The sequence below is a fragment of the Erithacus rubecula genome (assembly GCF_903797595.1).
Source record: "Erithacus rubecula genome assembly, chromosome: Z".
In the NCBI taxonomy this organism is placed as follows: Eukaryota; Metazoa; Chordata; class Aves; order Passeriformes; family Muscicapidae; genus Erithacus; species Erithacus rubecula.
Window position 1 is genome coordinate 12271488 of NC_136661.1, and position 24660 is coordinate 12296147.

The window sequence follows — 24660 nt, forward strand, 5'->3', positions numbered from 1 at the left end:
CCACTGTAAGATTCAATACTTTCCACTGTACATGGTTCAGCTGCTTCACAAAAACACTCTCCTTCATTAGAGAGCAACAGTCAAGCCTTCTAACATTCAAATTAATTCAGAAGATAGTTTAGTTTGCTGAAGTCTTTATCCTTTGGACAGAAGTTCCATTGCATATCAGCAAAGTAAAGAAGTCTGGAATAAAAGGGAACATTCTCCTAACAATCACTACCTGCAATCCCACATTTAATAGGTAGAGGACATATAACAAGCATATCAAAAACATTTATTCACAGTTATAGGTCTCTGGAAAAGTAATATCATACTAGGAATGTTTGTTCAGGATATGCTTTTATAGAAAGAAAAAATGTTAAGAGAATAATGAAATACACAGAGGTCCAGCTCCACTTCAGCTGTAGCCTAGTTCTCTTACTTAACTTGATTTTTTTCTCCCTCATTTACAACAGGCAATCTCATAATTCAACTTTGTTTCTTACCACCTCCATCCTCTCTCAAACAGACAACCTAACAGACAGAAAAAGGAATCTGTGATCAGCCAAGTGTATATTATTACTATGAAATCATTCCATGCTTTATAAAGCCAACAATCATTTCTGAGTTTAACTGACCAAACAGTGAGTATCTTCCATTGCACCACGTAATTGCAGCTATTCCAGAATGATCAAGAGGTTAAATGTATTCATGAGAGAGTAGCAGTTAACCAATCTCCTGCTGATTATTGTATCTTTTACTGAAGTGATATTAGGTCAACTTGAGCACTTACCTAGTTTCTTAATCTCCACAACACCATGAAAAAAAATCCTTAATAGACAAAATGATTTTACTGTACTACTGCTTTATTAAAAATCTAATAGAATTGGATAGAGACATATACACCATAATTGGGCATACTGTAATAAAAGATTTAAATATAAATAAAATATTAAAAAAACCCAACATAAGACTTCCTAGCTTTACTGAGACGACAGCAGAGTTGATGCTAAAAATCAGCAGTCCATTGTGGCAGGGCACAGAAGAGGGAAGCAGACATGATGACTGTGTCACATCAGTGAAACCAGAACAATTTAAATCAGCATCATCAAAACAAGGGAGAGACTGCAAGAATACTAACAGTCAAGGTATGGTAAAAAAATATCAGTCCACATTCCCACCTGCCTCCACAGGACAAAATTATTTTGCAGCATTTTACAGTAACACATCTGGTTACACATGAGTGAATGAGAAAGTCTCACTAAAAACCAGAACTGCAAATACCCAGCAGCATGTGTCAAAGCCAACTGTGGCAGTCAACCCACCTAAACTTTGAGGTCAGTAAAACACCAGTTGCTTTTAAACCTAAAACTGTAAGAGACTAGAAATAGCAGTGCACCATCCAACACAGAAGTACTCTGTTGTGTGTTGAGAAAAATTCTTGCTAGATACCCTTGCTTTGTGGAACTTTAAATAAATAAATAAATAAACAAACAAACAAACAAACGAGGAGGAATGTTCCTTCCCACCAGAGATCCAGACTTTCCCACCCTGCTCCAGTTCCTGTAAGTCAGCAGTGTCATTCAACGTAGTTTGAATCTCTTTGTTTTGAGAGCTACAGCTATCATCAGAACCAAGGGAGTACGTCAGCTTGAGGAATGAGAGCTATTGTTTCCACACTGTCTACTTTCATCCTCTGCTACATTACAGTCACTTTTGTAAGTACCTCAGAAATGAGAACATGTCAGCTTACAGGATGGAAAATAAAAATAGTATGTCATCAAATTAGAATTGTGCCCTGTTTAGTTATCCTTTAACATAAGAACGACGACCCACAACAAAAAAAATTAGCAGAAAGGAATATGCCTCATCAGCTTCCAAACAATCCCATCATTTTAGGCAAAGCTTTACTAGAAAGTTCAAAGAATTTCAGTATTTTCATTTTTGCCAACTGAAACTACTAAAGCAGAGTATGGGTTTTCTGCAGCAATAGCAGCACTAGGGAAGAATGTTTTTACAACACTAAAAATTAACTTCAACAATACAGAGCATCACTATTCAAACTGAGGTCTGTGGAACAGTATCTTGTCCTCTACTGCTTTTTTTTACGTAATCAAACTGTCCTAATTATGCATGAGTACCAAATTTCTAAGACTGCTAAGAACAGTCAAAGAAATTGCAACTGCCTCATAAGAACACCAAGCAACACCCTAACCTACTACTGCTCACCCACACCTCACAGGGAGCTCTCACTTTGAGGTTACCCACACTTCTCATTTCAGATCCTGAATGCAGACAGAAGTAGAGACTGCAGTTTTCCTATAGTCATCATGTTATTATCCATGCCTCTTTATCTTAGTTTATTTTAAAGACAGAACTGTGATTGAAATTAATTTAAACTTTCATTACATACTTCTGAGACTGGAAATCAGACCAATCAAATTAGATTTGTACATGAGCATACACTGTTGAGCAAAGGAACATGTCCTTGCTACTTGTTGTTTACTATTTTCTCATTAAATGCTAAAAGTTACAGATTCATCAGTGTTTCAATTAACATGTTAACTGAGAGACCATGAACTTGCAACAGTCTGCTTTTTGTGACCAGACAGAACAGGAGACAACACGGAAGAGGGGACAGCATTATGGTTAGATTTTCCTCAATCCTTGCAAATGTCAGTCATTTTCCCAGTTTTTCCTGCTCTTCATGTCCTTTCTAACCTCTTTATCTCCCTTCCATTTCCACACCCATAAATCTTTTAAGGAATTGCAGAAGTTTTTTATCCAAGGCCAAAGAAGTTCGTCACTATATTCCAGAGTTTTATCCCTTGTTAAATCACAGATTATAATTTTATGCAGTTATCCTCTAAGCAAAGTCCTACAACAACCCAAGGAAGTTTTATTCCCAGAAAGGCATCTGAACTTCAAACACTATAAATGATTACACATTGATTTCTCCTGGTCATGTAGTTTTATGGCCAAACACCACTACTCCTTTGTTTTCCTGTGGCAAATGTTACCTGGGTGAAAAGTTCACAGCCTCAACTTTGTAACACTTCCCCTTTTCCCACTTTCTAAGTGACGCTGGCAACACAATTCTAGATGACATTTTAAACTCAAATATTACAGCAGACAAGAATAAGCCCTTACTCAGAGCCACTACTAACACACAGCCAGAAACTTCAGTTCCAGAGGTGATGCACTATATTTAACCTACCTCACTAATCTCAGCTGTGTGGGTCCTACAAACCAAACAAAAACCTAGAAGAACAAAGGCATTCTCAGCTGACTAAAATTTTAACATTTTAGAATTTAAAATTTTAGATTCTTGATTATCTAGACCTAGAAACTGGTCCTAGTGAACCTTTTCACCATTCAGGGTAAGTTTCCTGTGAAGGAAGACTATTATATGAGACATCTGGAAAACAAACAGTATTCATGCAAAACATGAATTGGCTCCTACCTGTACTCAATCTCTACCCATTCTGCACCATTACTAGGACACAGAAGAGGGTTACACCTAGATTCAACTCTAATAAACTGTGCAACATCCCCTTTCAGTTCTCTCATGCTCAGAACATCCTATCAGCTGGAAGCTGATGGGAAGTGACCTACTTCACCACAAAGGAGGTATGTTTGAAAAACACACTGCATATGCTCATACGACTTTTTAATCTAGGTTAGTCTTCTCTGAGAGATGTTTATTTTACTTACTTTTCCCATTATTCTTTAACCATAATTTGCAGCACAAACTGTGTTTTCAGTTCTGGAAAATCACAAATTCTCTCTGGTAGAAGTGTTAACCCCAGCCACTCCCACATCTGTATTTTATCTACATTCAAGAATGAGTAAGCAAAGTATAAGAATTAATAAAGCCACTAGTTTTAATCAGATGACTTAGGAAAGGATTCAGTATCTAGAATTGTCAAGCAACTGAATCTATAGTTTTGCTTTCAACTGAAGTACACAATGACTATTTTAAAAAACAATAATAGAGCTAAGTAGAGATATACTTATATTTATGAAAAAGAATACCCAGTCACCAACTTCTTACATCAGCTTGTCCAAGTACTATAGTTTCACAGCTCTGGACCAGGTCTATGCCAGCCTTTTGCTGTGTACAAATACAAAGCATACAGGCATGCCTAGGAATAAACATGTTCATCTCCCTCTTGCTACTACTAAATTAGCTCTATCTACTGGATTAGAATTGCAATTAAGTATTTGTTAAAAGCAAATACAAAGAAATATGAATGCAAATACATGGGTAAGAAATTAATAGAATAAAATACATAAGGGAGAAGAACTCACTAGTCTTAAAAGTTAGAAGCAATTGAAGCACAGAAATCCTGCTATCATTACTTGACAATTTTAGCATTTCATAGGAATGAAAAACTCACATTTAAAAAATATTTTCAGTAATTACTCTTAGATGCTAAGCTTATTTGAAGTTAAACAAGAATATGGTTTTCAACTTTATACAGTAGGTTAGCATTCAAGTGATTTCCTCAGTTCAGACATGTTTCTAAAGTCTAGCTAACTATTTTGGGGAGATACAAGATAACAAACCAAGATTAGTTACCCTGGCATATTTCTATTATATAGTTTTTGTGCTTCTCACAAGTGCCATCATTGCACTTGCTCTCTGCATTAACTTTCAGAGTATTAATTAGCTGCTCACACTCAAGCATTGAAAACATGAATCCCTGGAAAAGAACTAAAATCCCTGAAAGAACTAAAACTTAAACAACCCAAGTTTCAGATGCAGTTTCCTTCTGCTTTCAATGAAGTTTACTTAAAAATAAAAGTTTAGCTACACCTGATATTCATTAGATAAAACCAAACACAGACAATTAGTGCTTAGAAAAATTTCCTACAATTCCAAAATAAAACATTTAAATAAAAGCCTTTTTAAATTATGTGGGTTGGCTAAGCACAATTGATACTGTCATTCGCTTATCTAACTAATTAGTGCTTCTAAAGAATGTGTTTTATTTGTTCACAATCATTTATTATCTATGCTGTAATTTTGCAGCTTCTCAGACAACAAATGGCTGTCTTACATCTGGGGAATAAAATACACAAAAGGGTGTTGGTGTGCTGCTTGAATACATGCAATTACTGCTAGTTAAGTTCTAATTAGTATAATTAGTTTTGAAACAGTTCTCATAATAACTGTCAACATTATGTCAATTTAGCTGAAGTTAATGGCATATTTAACAAAGACACACTTACTCATTTTCAGTATTATACTTTTTGAAAGCAAGCAAGAGGAAAAGCTCTTTCTGAGGAAGTAGAACTGTCTTTCATAGACATTGAACATTTCTTAGATTTTTTCCTTTCAGCAATCCAACTTATAAACCAGTACTTTACATAATTAGCCCCCTTCAATTTCCATAAGGCCATTCTTGCAAATTAACACTGATAAAATGGCAATAAAAAGCAGTCAAAGTGCAGATGTTTGCAAATTCAGTCTTCTGTTGTTTTGGAGAAGGCAGTTTGCAGGGTGATGCCTGGTTTAGAGGGGAAAGAAATCAAGAGGTAAATCCTGTAAAAAATAAAGTATGTAATATGCTAAAAAGTAGCAAATGTTTCCAGTCATACCTAGATAAAACATCACTGCATAGTAGGAAAGGACACGAGCCATTCACAATGGCAAGTTTTAATGCTTTTCTAGTTTGATGTTACTGGAAATTATTTTCAAGTACTAAAAGATGATCCATTATTAAACTAATAGTCATTTCACTGATGTCTTTCACATTTCCTAGACAAAACCACATGCCTTTCAGAGCCTGATTTACTTCATGCTGTATACTCCTCTCACACAACAGAAGGAATAGCCAATCTAAGTTCAGCCATAAAGCTGAAATCACACATCCAGTCCTGACCAAATTTAAAAGCCAAGTGTATTATAATCTACATATTTAATTTGAGGATCTTGGTTATAGTGTATTTTTATTATGTGAATATTTCATAGAGCAAGTTACCTTAAAGTAGTAATGAAATATGCTGTCTCAGAAAGCTCTCTGGACTGTGAGAAACCTTTCTTGTGGTACAAAGACTTTTTTTTTATTTATATAGAACAGATAAACAAAATGAAAGACTTTCTTCTCCTTAAAGCAAGAGATTTTTATTTTTTTTTTAATTAGGAAAAAGAACATCATACAACCAAACAAGCAATAAACCAATAAAGCCCTAACAGGAGTTTGACGCTAAACCATGACAAAGCCAAATCTGAAGAAATTTTTCCCAATTAATTTGGACAAATTATTTTCCTTTCATCTACACATTTATCATCATGTATCATACAGATACTTTATGTTTAGGTTTCCACTGCTTTTATATATGAAGCTAACTAGAAAACATTAATTTCAATTAAGAATTTCATTCAATCTGTGTCACACAAAATAGCCTTCTGCCTGCAGAACAGTAATTAATATCTCAGTTTCAGACTTGTTATCGTAATTTAAAGCATATCAGCTTATTACAATGAGAACTTAACAAAATTCGCTTTATTTCAATTTATTTTGAAGCATTTTCCAAAAATACTTCTCACAGTAATAAATGGAAAAGTCAAAACAATAAGTTTACAAATGGCATGTGAAAATATTTATAGAGTGGCAGGGGACTGGTAGAGAACAGGAGAATGACTCCTAAACTTTGGTCACTGAATGGGGCAGCAACTTCACATTAAATCCCAATACATCCTACCCTGAAAAGATGCCCGAAGTCGAGTGAGATGATTGACAGCCTACAGGGCAAGAAGTCAGATAAACCAGCTCAAGCACAGTTTCCCTACACTCCTGCAAAAGTCATCACTAAGACACACACTGAATTGCCTTCCAGGAGCACATATTACTGACCATGGAGAGGAAGAGACTGACCAGACCAACACAATCCATAAAAACATCCCAAAGCAGAACCACCCGTCAACCCAGCTTCCCTTTTCTATTCAGTGTTGAAGACATTCTGCATCATTTTCTTCATGTTTTTAAGACCATACTAATTCCCTATGCAGACTCCCATTGTCGGCTTCGCACCAAAGAATCTGTTTGTCATGGACAGTTCACAATGCACATGACAGAAACTGAAGAGTAACACAACTATGACTCAGTTGCCTCTGAACTGTGGGGAGATCTCCATGCAATCTCAACTTCCCCATGAGGGGAAGAGAAGGAGCAGGCAGTGTTCTCTCAGTTCTGGTGAGCAGTGACAGGACCCAAGGAAATGGCCTCAAGTTGTAACAGGGTAGGTTTATCAGGATATCAGGAGAAGATTCTTCACCCAGAGGGTGGCAGGGCACTGGAACAGCTCCCAGGACAGTGGTCACAGCACCAACCTGACAGAGCTCAAGAAGCATTGAACAATGCTCTCAGGCATTTGATGTGATTTATGGGGTTGTCCTCTGCAGGGCAATGAGTTGGAGTTTTTGATCCTTTTGGGTCCCTTCCAACTTAGGCTATCCTATGATTCTGCAAATTAATTATTAACATCAAATTCAATACATGACCCACTCATCACAAAAATCAGTCTTCTCCTATACATCTTCAACCCGGTTCAGTGGGTTACACAGAAACTGAATTTTTAATGTATAGTCCAGCTGCCTATACTACAGGAGTGAATCATGCACAGCTATTGAACTCTGCCCTAAAGCAACACCTGCAGCCCATTTTTAATCAATATTCTGTAAAAAAAACCCTACAATTTCCCACAGAAAGGTTTAACACCTGTGAACCAGTGTGAGATTTTCTGAATTTTTAATAAACTATTGACAGAACAAGAAAAAAAAATTACATCTTTTGTACCCTGTTTTCAATTGCACTAAACACTAGCATGTATCTTTGACCTGTTCACTTGTCATTCTTGTCTATACTGGCTCATAATCATTACTCAGACAGATCCATTTCAGCTGAATATCAACCCAAGTGAGAATGATCAGTTCTAGTAAAAGAACTAATAACAGGCTAATCATTTCTCAGATGAGCAAGACAATACATTTAAAGTAATTCAACTCAGACTATGAGCAGTTACATGAAAATTCTTCATCTCTTCAACATAAGGGTAAACTCTATCCTAATTATTAGTAAAAACTCCCAATTACTAGAATCTAACAATAGGCCTCCTAAATCCAACTCTGACAAATGACAGAATCAAGGGGAAGAGAAAAGTATACAACTTATGACTCTTTTTAAGCAAAGACCAGAGCCCTTCAAAAGCTTGACAGCAAAGTATTTGTCAAAGGAGGCTTGAGAAGAGCTCTGCCTATGTGACACTAGCATTAACCTCCTGAGAAGGCAAGTCTGATCAGCAGTTCCAGATAAGAAATAAATACTTCTGAGGAACCTACACCTCCACCCTGTGCACAATCTGCTCAGATCTGCTTCGATGGCTCTTGCCTGCTTTTGCACTAGCATGAAAGAAACTGCAGTCAGGCACAGATAAAAGATGTGGAGAGACAGGAAGGAAGAAGTCTGTGGCAGACAGATATGCCATAAAACTATACAGGTGATGAGTTAAAGGGCCTTTAGGAAGCAGGGCTCACTGAATTTTTCATTAGTCTATTGTTTTATGACCATTTAAAATACTCACTGTCAAAATGGTGCTGCATCCTCCTCTTCCTATCACAGCAAAACAAAAGCACAATATTGCTAGCAGCATGCCCACTAATAGCTGTGCAGATAGAAACAGACCATCAAACAGCAACAGAACCCTTTTTAAATTTAATTTAGAAGAAATATTTTTATTCCCAAATATATAAAAGAAGAAAAAAATGTGGGTATGATGCAATTTAAATTAATTTCTGACTATTCATCTACTTTCTTTGTCATTACAATAATATATATAATCCAAATACTTCATTCACAATTTACAAAATACAAAGGTTGACACTTAATTCCCTGGAAAATATTAGGGTTCAAAGCATAAAACCTCCAATAGAATTACATGTTTGTAGTAAGTGTGGAGTCCTCAAAAAAAGCCATATCTGCCCTACAGAGCCACAAACAGCACCACCAGCAAGCAGAAGACAGGATTAGATTTATAGGTGAAGATTTGTTGCATTTAAAGTGAAATACTACTTCAGACAGATCATGGAGAAACCAGCCATCTACCTATCAGTATGATATGAAAAACTGTCATGGTGATATCTGTTCAACATGGGCTGACCATAGCTGCCTTCAACCTGAACATGGTGTTTAAAAAAACCCAAAACAAACCACAAAATAAGCTTCCCCTAGAAAGTAGATATGGATCAACAAAGTTTTAATGGTCAGCAAAATGAAGGAGAAAGGGAAAGGCAAAGCATTCATGGATTTTTTTCTTTCTTTATACAAGAAATACATTACCATAATTCTTTGAAGAAAAGTATAGGCCAGTACATAGGGCACTGCATTAAATTTCAACACTTCTTATACAGAAACACAAAGCAGTAAAATAGATGCTTGAAACAAAAAACCTCTTTTCCCTTATCAATTTATCCAAAAGACTTCATTAAACTCATGCTTCGTACATCTACATCCTCATGAGGACAAAGTGCTTCAGGTGGTGGAAGCAAATATTGATAGCAAAGGATGCTCAGGAGAAAGGACATTTGCCTTCTGTTGCATGCCTTTTTTATAAGAAACCATTTAAATGCAAACAGCTATATTGATGCAACATTCATCTCAGGCTTTATGCAAAATCCAGTAACCCAATTGAGTTACTTCTACCATGAATGTTATTCAGCTGCATTCAACATATTAAGTAAAGTTGTGTGTAGGCATGCATTAGGTATTTTAAAAATGCAGCTTAAGGAGGAGAGATTGGTCTGAAGTAGACTCTGGTTTGATCCCCATCCTCCCACCAACAGACATAGAGATACAATTTTTTGGGCACATTTCTAGCATTGAAAAAAAATTACTCACCAAACTGGCAGTGAGCGAAGGTGCTGACTGTCCAAGTGTTTGGTAGCGCATCCGAACAAGGTTAGTGGTTTCTGTAGGTTGCCACAGCTGCTGTCCAGTTGCACTGGGAAGCAAATATTTGCCTGTCAAGTTCAGAAAGAATGAGTTAGAATATGAAATTTTGCACTTGAGGCAATGCAATGGACATTTTATGTAACATTCTTGCCACTGTACAACATCTTTCACTGCAGCTCTGGCCAGAGCTTCCAGCAGAACTCCTGCCACTCACTTGCTAGTCCTTCACATCACTCATCCACTAAATACATTTTTCTGTTCTCAAAACTGTACCTTTTTCCTACATAGAAACACATTTAATGCAACAGATGCAAACATCTGGAATGTTAGTTCTGAACCAAAAGAAACTTAAACTCTGAAAGCTAGTCAAAAATGAAGGCAAAAAAAATATATTAAGAAATATTCCTACTATTTACCCCTTGAAGGGATAAGGTTCTGAATCTGAGAGACAAAGTGAGATTTATTGGAATAAGACACCATGTGGACAATACAACGTTTTGTGGATGAGGACTATTCTGCTTCTATTCCAGAATTCCTCATAGTCTATCTAATACATATCCTCAATTCCCAAGATTCTTTATCCACTGTCCCAAGAAAGGGGAGATAACCAAGTGGTCTCATGTAGCTCTCAGTGCCTGTGTTCTCTGCTCAGCAGGGCCACCTTGCTGGACACCCTGAGCCCAGAGTCACACAGGGTCACACTCCCCATCACAGCCTGAGGCCACTCAGTCAGGATTGTCTCCCTGCAGACACCTCCAGCTCATGAGCCCTGAGCTACAAACTTGCAGCAAGGAAAATATTTGGGGAATTATATTAGGATGACAAGCATGTATCAATGCTGTTAATTTCTGCTTGCTTTCAGCCAATGTCAAGAAACAGGACAACAAGCTATATATTGGTCTTGGCAATATGTTCACCTTAAGTTCTTACTTATCTCTGCAAACTATGCAATAGTGAGACAATGACATTACTAAAGCAGTTGACTTCTCCTGGAAGACCAACAAGCTGATGAAAAGCAACAATTCAGAATTTTTATTTTTAATCAAATCTCAGTTCAAAAACACAATGCAAGATCTTGACTGAACAGATCAAATGAAAAGCATCTCCAAATCACATGGCCTAAACATTCATTTCACCTCATTAATCTTGTCATCTCAGACAGCTGTGCAGTGGTCATGTGCATGACCACTGACACAGGATGTGTACCCTAGTAAATTGGTACAGGTTTGCCAAGAAATCAAAAGCCTCAGCTCCATAACTTTAATTTGACAGCAGATCCACATAGAGTTGCAGAGGTCTCTGGAAAGTGATTGTCTTGGAAGCTAGAAGTTCCCAAGCAGCAGCACAGCACAGTCTTATAACACTTTCCAATTAGTCTTCCAAATGTGCTATTGTTCCTTATTACATTGGTAAAGTGGAACCCATCAATGTTATTTTCAACCAATTTGCTATCAGCCCGCCCAAGACTAGAAGAAAAATGTACAACAAATCTGTGGTTTCTTGCCCAGTCATCTAAGATAATTGGAGCACCTGAATTACCTTCCAATCTGCTCTCTCTGCCTCTTTCTACCAAATTTTGGCTCCCTTTTTGCATAAGCTCCCATCATCCTCAACTAAAAGGTGCCATAAAAAGTTTAAGGCATCAATTGCAATATACACATCTTTGATAATCCAGAGATGTCAATCCTGAAACATACCAGTGATGTATGCAGTCAGAGAGAGCTTTATATCTATCACCTCAAAAGGTTAATTCCTTCTTATCTGGACAGGAAAAAAAGAATTAAGAAGTGACTGCAAAAAATTAAAACAAACCATCCATTTAAATAGGTATGTTTTACTTCTTTAATGCTTTCTACATAAAAAGAGGTCTATGCCTTTTCTTTCCTTCCTTTTTGACTCTACTTCTCAGACACTGATAAGATGAAGTTCTCAGAGAAGGTTAAAGCAAGCATTTCGTAGTGCTGGATCCAGGTTTCCAAACTTCCAGTGACATCCAGACAGCTCCAAACAAGCCATGAACAAAATGCTTCAGCAACACCTATCTTGTCAAGTAGACATCCAATACACATAACCCCTTCAGAAACTCTATATTAACCCACTCTACAACTAGCCATCAGGAAAATTATGTTAAATAATTTTCAACTTCATCACCATAGCATAATATTAGGGCATTTTATCCTCATAGAAATCAGTATTTAAAAAACAGTAAATCTTCCCCTATCCTTTCAAGAAAGAAAAAAGTTCCTTCTACTGTAGTTTATTCTAAAACTGTGGAATATCATCACTCTTAGGTTAAGAAGTGCACTTTCTCACAGGGTGCTGTGGTTTAGGAATGGTATTCTCTATCTTAGTATTCCAAACAAAAAAGAAAATTATAAGCTGCTTCCCTCCCACTCTAGTGGGACACACAAAAGGCAGAGATCAAGGATGAGGTAAGGACATTTACTGGAAACAAGAAAACTAACAGAACAGCAACAACACTGAACACAAATGTGTACACAAAGAGAGGTTATTTACATGCAAAAATGCTCAGGACAACAAAAAATAGATACATGAGAACATAGTACAAGCTATTATTAAAGCTTGTACTTACTTTTTGTTGCAAATGTGCATTAGACCCAAAATATGGAGAGCTAATATTGCCTGTACCTTAACATGTGCAGGGCATTCTAACAGCTACCTTTACTATTTGTCCTTTACAGTAATCTATATTTCACTCTGTTTTTATCTTGCTCAGACATCTGAAAGAAAGTCTAAGATATCTTGATACTAGAGGCTAGAGGAGATGCAGTCCTACACAACAACAGAATCTTGTACTAAGCCTTTCCTTGAACTGTAATATTTTGCCTGACTAACAAAAAAGCAGAGTGGATTTACTCAGTACTATAGTCAGCATCTCCACTCTGAGAATTCACTTACTATTTCATTATTTTTCCTGCACTATTAACACCGAGAAATATTTAAAGCAATATTGGGGTTGTCTGTTGAAAAGCTAAATTAGGCAGTTAACACTACCAAAACTGCCAATGAAATTGTGAGCATGTGTGATCCCTGGAATGATCCCTCCTCCCATCTTTGCCCCCAACAGGAGCCTTTAAGGCACCAGAGTTTCCACAAAATACTGGAAACAAGGCAAGCAGACTGTCTTTCTTTCCACAGTACACAGGCTTTTGAACGCAGAAATAGCACACAAGAAATACGCTTTCTGTAGCCAGGCCTTAGACAAAAACATGGTAACAGATAAATCTCTTACCAGACAGCAGCACTAGCCTACTGCATTAAGCCATTACACAACAAAATAGCCCCTTCCCAAAGTGAGTTTAACCATCATCTCTCCCTCAATTCCTACAATAATAAAAAATAATTAAAAAAAAAAAAAAATCCCTCATACTGTCCACTCCCCCTTTCCCCTGACATTACAGCACTCCTACACTTTCCTTGCTAGTTTCATGCATAATTGTATGCATTTTACTGTTCTTACATTTTCTTTGATAATTCCTGCATTTATACATATCCACACTTCCTCTTATTAAGTGATTTCAATGGCAGTATTATACAAAAAAATTGAGCTGAAATACATTATTTTCACACTGCATTCACGTCAGCCTTCAAGTTTAGTGCTCCAAGCAGCTGCTTTCCTTTTTAAGTGAACTGACTCATGAAGGTTTCACTGAGAGGAAGGCTTCAACTCCACCTTAACCCTTCCACCTTAATTCAGTATTCTGGCCCGTACACAGCATGTAACACTGCCAGCATCCAGACCTGTCTGAACCTGGAGTGAGGCAGAGCCTCTCACCTCAGTATTCAGTAGCTTGAAGTTAGGGCACTTAGCTTTTCGGCCTCAAACTGAACTCCTGCAGACATCCCAGCTGTAGGAAATGATGGGGACACTGCAAATTTTAGGGTCGTATGGGGGGCAGGGAGGAAGGATGGAATTAAAGCCCATCACTCCCAGTAGCTGTAAATCAGAAAGTAAAAAATGGATGGATTTGAAGTCATCACTAGGAACTTTTCAATATTTTGCCTTATCCTATTGTAGCTGCATCAACAAGTTTTACTTAAAATTCAAATGACTACCAACATGCAAAAAAAAAAAAACCCAAAAACAAACAAACAAACAAACAAACAAACAACTCAATTTTAATGTCTTATTCATTGCCCAGAACTTAAGGGAGCATGTTTTGCATATTTTTCAGCTACACATGGTTGAAGTTAACAAACAATGCCACTTTCCCAGCCTGATGCAGAAGGTGAAATTTTCCTTTCAGACAATTAATCCCCTAAATGTAACATTATTCAGATAAGCCTATAATTACAATTCACTCAATTACAATTTCTTTTTTTGCTGTAGAAGCAGCCCACATAAAAAATCCTATTATGCTCACTATAGTTCTTTCACTTTTTGATGCACTATGAATCTCCTAAAATGCTCTATATTTGTTTCACTTTCTAAAATTAGATGAAGCAGTGGCACTCTCAGGCACATGGTCTGATTCTTTGGTCATCCTGAGCAGGGCCAGGAGCTGGACTCGCTGATCCTTGTGAATCCCTTACAACTCAGAATATTTTATGGTTCTATGATTCTGGCTGGCAGTGCATGAAATAAATGTGGCCCACTGAAGGCAAAAAATTGGGGTTAGATTATGAACTTTAAAAAAAACACAAAAAACCACAGCAGGCCTGCCTTAAAATTTCACCAATACTGGCAGAATTGGAACTGGAAAAGGACACATCCAGTCTTGGACCACAAACCAGTACAATGGAGGTTTAGATCTGCATCCAAAAATACATATATATAAAAAGAAAATGAAGCCTCCATTAACTACAAGCCATGCAGAATCAAGCCTGTTGATAAATCAATTACCAGGAATAAGTCATCACATTCCAGAGATAATGTTTCTTGCTTGGAACAAAATTCTCTCACTGCAAGTCTTTTAAAAGACAGTACAAAATTTTGCTGATAAGGAAATTCCTCAGAGTTCCTTTGCTAACAGATACTCGGTGAAGTTATATTGACTACTTGCAATCTATCCTTGAAGTACTGAGACAGCAATATAATATTTTAAATCTTTTTGAGATCACCAGCAAATCTCCCTAACCTTTAATTAGATTTGGAGGGTAAGGATAGGTTTGGGGTTTTCAGTTTGGTTTGGTTGGTTGGGTTTTTTAAGTTTTCCATACCAAAAATACCTAACTCAATAGCACTGTTAGCCAACCAGTGACAACAACAATTACATGATAAAAACACCCATCAACTGCAGTTGTGATACTACCTCCTTACCTCACAACTCTACTGAAATACAACTCAGCAAAATAATTAGTTGGCAATATTTATCAGTGAGCTCAGAGCTAGAACACTCTACTGCTTCCTTTTGTTTATCTTAACAACAAATAGGTCCTTTTCCCATAATCCTAACATGCAGGTCCAGTACTTACAAACTGCCAGTCCACTCTATAACACAAACATAATATACAGGTTTTACTGAACCCCTTTCATCCTTTTTTACAGCCTACACCCGGTCTAGAAAAATCTCAAGGTCCAGTTCTGTAACTCTGATAACACTAGGAAAAACAGATATTCAAGATTCACACTGCACACATGATGCTACAAAAAGGACACCAGACTACATGCAAGGGATAATGAAATAAAGTTCCTTTCAACATAGAGAGATTCAAAGAGCTCCCTTTGCAAAAACAAGAATCCTGCACACCAAGAGGTCAGAGAGACTGGTAGACTTACAACAAAACTATGCCTAGAACACAAAAATTCATTATTGCTCAGTTCAAACTTGTAAACAACTGCTTCAATCAGTGGCCAATACTCTTGGCTCACAACTCTCCAGCAGCTGGGGTTATGCTGACATAATTTATAGTAAGAAACAAACATCTCCCACTGCAGTATGAAAAATATCCAGCAACACATAATTGACATTGAGACAAAAATGAAATGATGTGTTAACATGTTATCTTCTCTACAGTACCCACCGTGACCCCTTTTTTCACTTTACATATATGTTGTTATGCCCCACAATTAAATCTCTACATGCTTATAGTAAATTTTTAAATGGTTAAGTCTCCCAATAGAAAATTCAGCTCCTGTTTCACTGGAAAACATCTATAAATTTTTCCACTGAAGATGCCAACCTTCATTCTCAGGATTAAGTACAGGAAGTGCTTTTTCTCTGTTCTCAAATATTTCTCTATCTGTACATTCAATTTATGCTAAAGCAACCAACTTGGACAAAGCAAGTATGTGGTCAAATCATTTGCTTTGCAAATTCACTAGAGAGAGACTACAGGGGAAAAAACAGGATGACTTAAGCCTCTAGGAGTATAAATCCTGTGTTCTTGATGTGCAGTTATAGTTTAATTACAAATATGCTGCAGTCGGTTTTGCACTAATGAACTCAGGTACCAGCAACAACAGGACTGCAGCCTCAAAGACCTCCAATTTAGTTCATCAGCTGATTAAATACAAGCATATAGCTAAGTCCAGGCAAGTTTTTTCATCTGTGCTTCTACAGTTACACTGCTAAGCATACTTGAGCCAGCTAATTCAACATCTCTCTTAGGGTACTTCTTAAGGAGCTACAACTCAAACTACAGAAATTTAACATGTATATTAATTTTCTCCACTTTTTATTTTTCCACTATGACAAATGACTCTCAACAATTTTCAAGCTGCTTTTTTAAGTGTCCCAAAGAGGGTTAAACTCTATTTCTCCCTCCTTCAAAACTGGCAGCTTGCAAACACATCTGCTAATTAGGCACTCTACTGCTACAGTTTGCTTTGATCTCAACAACAATCAACTTCTCGTGTTCTGATGATACAAGCACGATTAAGCAGCGATCGAGGAGTTAAAGGCAAAATAATGCGACAGGAATACAATATCTTCTCATCTCAGACTATGACATGATGCATACTCCAGACATGTCAAAAAATATGGAAATTATCTTGCTAAGCGCACAGGGAAGCAAAAATCAACTCCACTATGCAGGCTGATTGAAGCTTTAAATGATGAAGGTAACTGACAATGACAAATATAACCTAATGTCATCTCAAACACCAGCGCATCAAGAACCTTCTAAAAATGCATATTTCATAGCAGAATATATTTACTTCATCTGGAGAAGACAGCTTTGTACTGAATGCATTAAAAAAAACAAACAAAATACCCTCCACACTCTATTTCCTCAGACATGTAATTATAGGATAGATAGCTTCTATCCCTTTCTACTAATTCTGGAATAAGTTTAACACGTGACATGGTGCTTTAAGGAAACCTTAGAGGAAGGCAAATGAAAAGACTGCCAGATATGCTCTGGGCAGGCAGTGAATGAATGAAGCATGTTGTGTTTGTGATCATGCAGAACCTTCCCACCTTGGTAGCCCAGAGCCCAGCAGTGTCAGCACCTGTGCTGGGCTGTGACTGCTGCTGGGGAGAGCCCTCAGGCAGCTGCAGCTGAAAAGGGCTTTCTGACCTGCTACATCCAGTCCTGACATGCATCACTATAAAAGCCATTCTGAAATACTTCTGCTCTGATATCAGAAAGGAAGAAAATGCAGGAACTAAAATTTCTTATTAAAAGGCATATCTGATAGAGCTTTGGCATTGGCAGTCATTCTTACCCCACATCCTACAGCACCTCAGCTTCTGGGGCTGGGAACAGGCCAACAGAGTCCACCAAGCTGTATCCCCAGAGACAGCTGTGAAATTATAGGGCTTTTTATGGAGTGGTGCAATCATGTATTGTATTAATATATTCCTGTAAATATGTATAATTTCTTCCATAATAGATTATGTACACAGGAAATACAGAACACTTCCACACCAAGAAGCCATCATTAATAATTTTTTTTTTAATGTTGCCATTAAACTAATCACATCATCACTTGACAAGCAGTTATGTTTTATGGGAAGGTCCCATCCCCAAAGAGGTTTCAAGGTACATGGTACAAGTCACATGATTGAACACGTTCAATTTTCCCCATTTACCAAGTTGTACCAAATAGTTTATACTGCAAGACTTATTGAGCTAATCTCCATTTTCAACAATCTTAGTGATAATTTATACAGCCCAAAGTTTGTGAAAATTCTGCTACTGCCAATTGCTCCACTGTATGAACAGAGAAAACCTCCTCTTCTAAGTCCTGCCAGCACATGCAAACCCATGGATAAGAAAACAGCTTGTTTTTCATGGTCCATAAAGCTGTTGATCTTTCTGCTAATTAGTGTTAGCAGAATGATGAATCTCTGAAGCAAAAAACAGACTGAGAATTCCCAAATTAATTTCAAATCAACCACTGATTAATTATACGGGGAATAACTACAATTGCTGAACATATTTGGATAACTGATGACTCAGAGTTGGAAAGCTCATCAAAGCAAGAACATTAAAAAAATATATAAATTACGAGGTTTTTTTTGTTTTAGCTCTTCATGATCTGTAGACAATAAATATGTGACCAGAAGAACATAAACCAATTTTACTAATGTAGAGTGCTTTAGGATCCTTGGATTAAAGATTCTGTGAAATGAAATTAGTATGTATTATGTTACCTGTACTTCTGTAAAATCAATATAAGCCTAGCAGATAACAGCCCTACCACAGTTAGACACAATTAGTCTACCAGGAAGTCTTTTCCAAGTAGTTATGGATGAGATAAGAGTAGGCAAGATAAGAATTTCAAACTATAGGTAGCTAAAGTATATTTTTTCTTTATATATAGTGGCAGAGCTTATCAGTATAGTATAGAAACAAGTGATTTAGCTGCAGCACTCCAAAATATGATCTCTTCCCAGAAATAAGTCCTCCCATCTTTCAGGAGTGGAAAGGAAGATAGCAATCTCCAAATGCTGCACAGCAGCTGAGAAGACAGAACAGGGCTGCACTGCCCATCTCAGGGCAAAGCAAGGAGCAGCAGCAGGACATGAAAGTAAGGTTAATTTGTTTTGCTTGTCCAAGTGATTTGCTAGGTTAACCCTCTCCACGGTAAAAGCTCATTTAATTTCTCATCCTTTCACATTACCTTCTGCTATGGATTCTATTTATGCATTTCTGAACTCAGCTAACTAAAATCTGTAGACAATTTAAGCCAAAAACCCTCTGACTACAGACAGCCCTTTGAAGTTTGTGGAGATCAAGAAAACCAGCCACCACAGAAAAGCAGCTTTTTAATTAAACATCTTTTCTCCTGATTTGAAACAAGTTTTAAAGTCCCAATCTGTGTACTAGTAGAAATCCTTAAGAAGGCAATCTAAGACTACAGTAAGAGGCGTTTAAATACACGCGCATTAAACAGATGTCTATAGTCCCAAGAACTGATCTCACCTAGCCATAGTTTCCTCCCAATTCTGTCCAGCACACCTCCAATGCCCCTGCACTCAGAGGGCACCAGTATCCCTCTGAAGCAACCCTCTTTTCCTTCTCTAACTGATCTAGGGCTATGAAACAAGCAGCTGCAGCTCAGCTTTGCAACAGGGGGATCCTGCAGTTCAACAGCTTGTGCAAGGATTGTGGTTCAGATTTTGTGTGCACAAGCACAACGCCAAAAGATTTCTTTTTTACTTCCCAGACAAAGGGTGTGGCAAGCACTGTTACAAGCATGTGTTCATGCAGGAAAGGGGAGATTCTGGAGCAGGAGAGAAGTCAGGACACAGCAGAAGAGAAGGCGGCAACTACTGATTATAGTGTAGTCACCAGGTTACCCAAAACTTTATAACCTGTTGGAAACATGATCTTTCAAATTAAAAGATGGATTAGTCATCAATTGCATTCAAGTTCTTTAACTCTGAGATTGTTTCATCCAATGAATGCTTATGTTTAGCAAGTTATGCTATGTTAACCACAGTTATGAAATACTATCTTTAATCTTGTCTCTCTATTAAACAGCACTGTTAGCACTCCACAACAAGAAGTACTAAGAGAGATTTGCTAGACTAATAGCAGGTCACATGCTATTTTCATTCTAAACATAATCTTTTTGTTTCCAGAAGTCTTCTTCCGGGGCAATGAAGATTAAAGAAAGCAAAACTGTTGCAACAATTATACTGAAGGGCTTTTTCCAAAATGTATCAGCATGGTGTCTCTCCGAACCACTATTCATTTCTTTTATTGGACAAACTTTAATCAATGGCTGCATAGCAATTTTCAACAGAATGCAATCGTAGATTATTCTCAAAAACATTGATTTCATTTTTCTTCTACTTTGAAAAGCATTCTTTGCTTGTCATTGAAAATATGTGGTTGCTGGATTGCTTAAAACTGTGTAACTCAGGGGAAAAAAATTGGCTCTAGTTTCCCTGAAGCTGTGTAAAAAAAAATTCTAGTTTATATCCCATCTGTGCAGGTTTCCAGTCCTCTTTGCCCTGATCATCATGACCATTACATTATGACATACTGATGATCCAGTACATCATTCTCAATTTTTCTTGTATTCATATATAGAGAGTTTTGTAATTTATCTTAGCCAACTCAGTATAGCAGCTTCTCTGTAACTGTAAGCAAGTCTCATACAATATACTGCAACAATATAGATTTTATTTTATTTTATTTTTCTCCTATATCCTGCATAATATTATTCCCCCCTTGTAGAGCTCAATAAAGTAATTTATTTGGGATCTATTCCTGGAGATAAACCCCCTACCTATTTACCTCTATTAATACTCAGCCCTATAGGAATTGAACTATTCTATTTTATATAAACAAATAAATTTTGTTTTGTTTGTTTTCATTGTTAATACTGCTTATCTCCATGGCTCAATAATGCTGTGTTTTTAACAGCCAAAGGAAAGGAAAAGTAAAGTACAAAGTGCAATTCACCTTTCTAACATTTGGAGTGAACAACATGCATCAGAATACTCTGCAAATTTGCACACTAGGAGTCTCGTCTCTTACTTCACTTCACTTACTCCCACCTACTGTATTTTAGGAGTTACACACTTTTTAACAACAGAGGCAGAGACTGAACTCTAAATAATTTCAAAGATACTTTTCTGAACTATTTTCCAGTTGACTGATACTCACTGTTATGCTAGCACTTAAAGGTTCATTAAATGTAGCATATGAGAAGGCAGTATAAAGGAAGACAGTAATCAGTAATAGTGATATTAAAGATCACTGCTACTAAAGATCATTTTTTTTTCCCTCCTTTATGGACCAGGAATATTTTTTCAAAAACATGAATATTTAAATAGAAATTCTGGAGGGAATGTGTGATCATGGAAGTTATCCCTCACCAAGCACATGTCTGCTCACCATTTTAAAAGAAGGATTTCATGTGCCTCCCTTTTTCCATTTTTTTAATGACACTGTGATTCTTGTCGTTTCGAACCACAGCGGCAAACCACTCTTAAGCATTAAAGAAATATAAAAATACCCCAAACTTAAGTACATTTAAAAAAGCACATAAACATATGACCAAAGCAACACTGAAATTATTAACTTCAGATTACTGAACATTTGAAACAACTCTAGGAATTATTCTCTATTTGCAGCGGTTTCTTTAAAACAGTTTTTTAAAAATCCGTAAAGAATATCAAGAACTTTCTGTCATCAGAATGAGTTTGATTAATTTAATCAGTATCATGAAAGCTGTTAAGATATTTAAATTATTTTAAGACACCAACGCCCTAGGGTATTCAGGTTCATTTAAAGTGCATTGGTAGTAAAGCAGTTTAACATCGTTGCACACTATGCTCCCAAATCCTGACATGAAACCCTGCACAACATATTGCATGCAGACAAAAAGCATATCTATTTCCCTTTCTAAAGGCCTCAAGCAATAATTCAAGCAGAGATAAAGACTAGAGACTATGGGAGCAGAGTACAATTGCTATGTTTGCTTTTGATTAGGCTGTCTTCTTCTTTTTTATCTGCATGGCTTATATGGCAAAGATCAGTTTTAAAAGACCACCATTCCACTTTTAAGTTCAACAAAAACTAAACTAAAAAACCACACCAGCTCCTGCTTAAAAAATTACTCTGCTGGCAGTTTTTAGTCTCAATAAAAGAGTAGTTTGGTTTACACATCAAGTTTTCAGAGCTAAAATGCCCCTGAGTTGCCAGAGAGTTTACTGAAATGGCTACTAAAATTGACAGTTGTCTGCTGCAGGTCACTTACTTTTCATGAAAGCCCATATGGATCACAAATACTCTTGCACTGCTTCTGAAAGGTTCATAACAACTCATGTTAAAAATGAAGTTGCAAAGGAAATGACAGATGTTACCCTAGTGGCACTTAAATTCAGAGCAACAATTATGTGATGATATAAGAAATTCCTGCAGTACCATATGTTGTTCCTTCACATAAAGTGTGAGACAGTTTAATTTTTTATGTTCTTTAGGTTCCTTAAGGTCCCTCAGAACAAAATTATTTGTCGTATACCAGAAGCCATGCAGGTGAATTTAAGATGGTGAATACAAAGATAGGTATTGCTGTAACTTCTAGGAGCTTCTTCCAGGGAAAGGTTAGGCAAAGGGGTAGGAGAAAAGTGAGAAAACCAAATACTCTAAAAGTACTTTTTTGGACACTTACTGGAGAAGAGACAGCTCTATCCACTATGGAACTACTTTTCATCCCCAAGTGAAAACAACTCTGAACCATTAATAGAATTTAGAGACGGAGGACAGTCCTATCTCAAGCAAAAACCATTTCAACTCCCTCTAACCTAAACTTCTTGTACTTGATTCTAATATCAATCTACATCACTCAGATAAAACAACCTCCTTGTGAGGGGAAGAGGAGGGGCAGGCAGTGATCTCTTACCTCTGGTGAGCAGTGACAGCACCCAAGGAAATGGCCTGAAGTTGAAGGGGAGGTTCAGGTTGGATATTAGGAAAAGGTTTTTCACCCAGAGGATGGCTGGGAGCTGGAACAACTACCAGGGAAGTGGCCACAGCACCAATCTTGACACAGTTCAAGATGTGCCTGGACAATGCTCTCAGGCACATGGTGTGACTCCTGGGGATGGTGCTGTGAAGGGCCAGGAGTTGGACTTTATGATCCTTGTGGGTCCCTTCCAACTCAGCAACTTATGCTATTCTGTGAAATCTCTATCTTCTAGTAAATTTACTGCAGTCTATTATCCCTCTCACAAAGTACAACAAATTCCTTTAACTATTAGTCATTATGCACTTTAGGAACATACTTAATTAAAATTCTAGTGAATTTAAAAATTCTTTTTCTTGAAATACACAAAGTTCCTGGTTTTTTATATTCAATTTACTCCATAAACAAAACCAATCACTTTTCAGTGACGATCACTTCTACAGAGGTACCAGTACAGTCCCAATACCAGCACCTAGTAACTGAGTATCTGAGCCCTCCTTAAGCATCCTGCTACCTCTGTATGGCTCCACAGAGGAGAAGCTGCAGTCCACAGCTTGTGGCTAGTTGGTAATGCTGTTCCTCCCCTGTGAGTATTTCACCACATAAATCATGCCAAATTGCCTTTTCTTTAATGAAATCAACTCTAAAGGCAATATCCATGCATTTCAACTCCTTGAGGAAACAAGATGCAGGTGATCCCATGGATGGATGCACAGAGTCAGCAAGGTAAATGCCCCAGTCATGCAAATCTCAAGAAAGGGGTGATTTTCAGGCTGTGCTTGGCCACCTCTCAACAGCCCCTAGAGGCAGAACCTCAAACATGAGTCATCTCACTGACAGTCAGGAAACTCATGTGCAAGAGACTTACAGAAACTCCAGGTGGAGCTCACACCTCCCCCAAAGAGTTCAGCCACAAGGCAAACACCAGGGGCCAAGGTGCCATCAGCTCCACAGGTGCTAATCCAGGTGACACTACACCTGCCCCAAACTCACCAGTCAGAGCTCCTCCAAGGCTTCCTCTTCTGAGCTGTCTCCCATCTTCACTCAACTGCCTCTTAAATTTAGGAGACTTTCCAAGGCCAGAAGACACTTCAGGACTGCTGGATTTTCGGAAAGGCATAGGTGGAGGTGATAGTATGTGATCAAGCTGCAAAGAAACAGAAAAACATACATACTCATAGTGTTTAAATGCTTATCTTCACTGAAAGAAAAATCTAAGTTACTTTCAACTAAAGATTACAACAGTGTTTGGGGAAAAAAAAAGATTGCAAAGATCTAACTAATTTGTTAATGGAAAAGAAAAATTTTGCAAGTGCCAGATTTGTTTCTGGCTGTATAAGAAAACCATCCTCCTCTTCACACCACCCCCAACCACTCTCACACAAAGAGCATTTATCACAGAGGTCCCCTCTCAAGATACAAGGGATCATAGTCCCACCTACTCAGCCTTCCATGAAGCAGCATCTCTGCAGTTGTGAACCACCTGATCTGGAAGCCTATTCCCTATAGTGACAGGCTCTCCAAATGCTTTTCTTTGACAAGCTCTCCCCACATCCATGCCAGCAGTCACTAGATGGCACTGCACTATCAACAAACTGTAAACCACTGCCCAGTCCAGAGAAATAATAACAAACATATTTATCAATGCCAGCTAGGAAAAAAATTATATTATCCTGTTTATAAAAGGCACATTCATTTACACTGACTTTGAAGTTAAGCGGAAATACAGATCCTCGTTCTTCAGACTGAGCTCCTGTCATCATATCCATAAAACATTTTAGCTGCCTCGTCTTGACAATACTTCTAATGTCTCAATATTTGATTCAATCCACAAAAAAAAAGACAAAATGCATGTAAGCAAATACTAAGAAAGTGCAAAAAAAGCAGGGCAGA

The 24660-nt window shown here is 37.4% G+C and overlaps 1 protein-coding gene across 4 annotated transcripts in view; it reads right to left on the reverse strand.

Moving 5' to 3' along the window:
• MAST4 (microtubule associated serine/threonine kinase family member 4) overlaps window positions 1-23914 on the reverse strand; it is a 216928-nt gene extending 193014 nt beyond the window's left edge. For 3 of the 4 annotated variants that reach the window (XM_079330483.1, XM_079330482.1, XM_079330477.1), the window contains exons 1-2: window positions 23761-23914; window positions 9882-10003 (exon numbers count right to left, since the gene is read on the reverse strand). In XM_079330483.1, coding sequence (XP_079186609.1) covers window positions 9882-10003; window positions 23761-23887 — 249 coding nt within the window. In that variant the 5' untranslated portion in view covers window positions 23888-23914. The remainder of the gene's footprint in view (window positions 1-9881; window positions 10004-23760) is intronic. The other variant, XM_079330481.1, reaches the window with a different exon arrangement.
• Window positions 23915-24660: the final 746 nt, after the last annotated feature.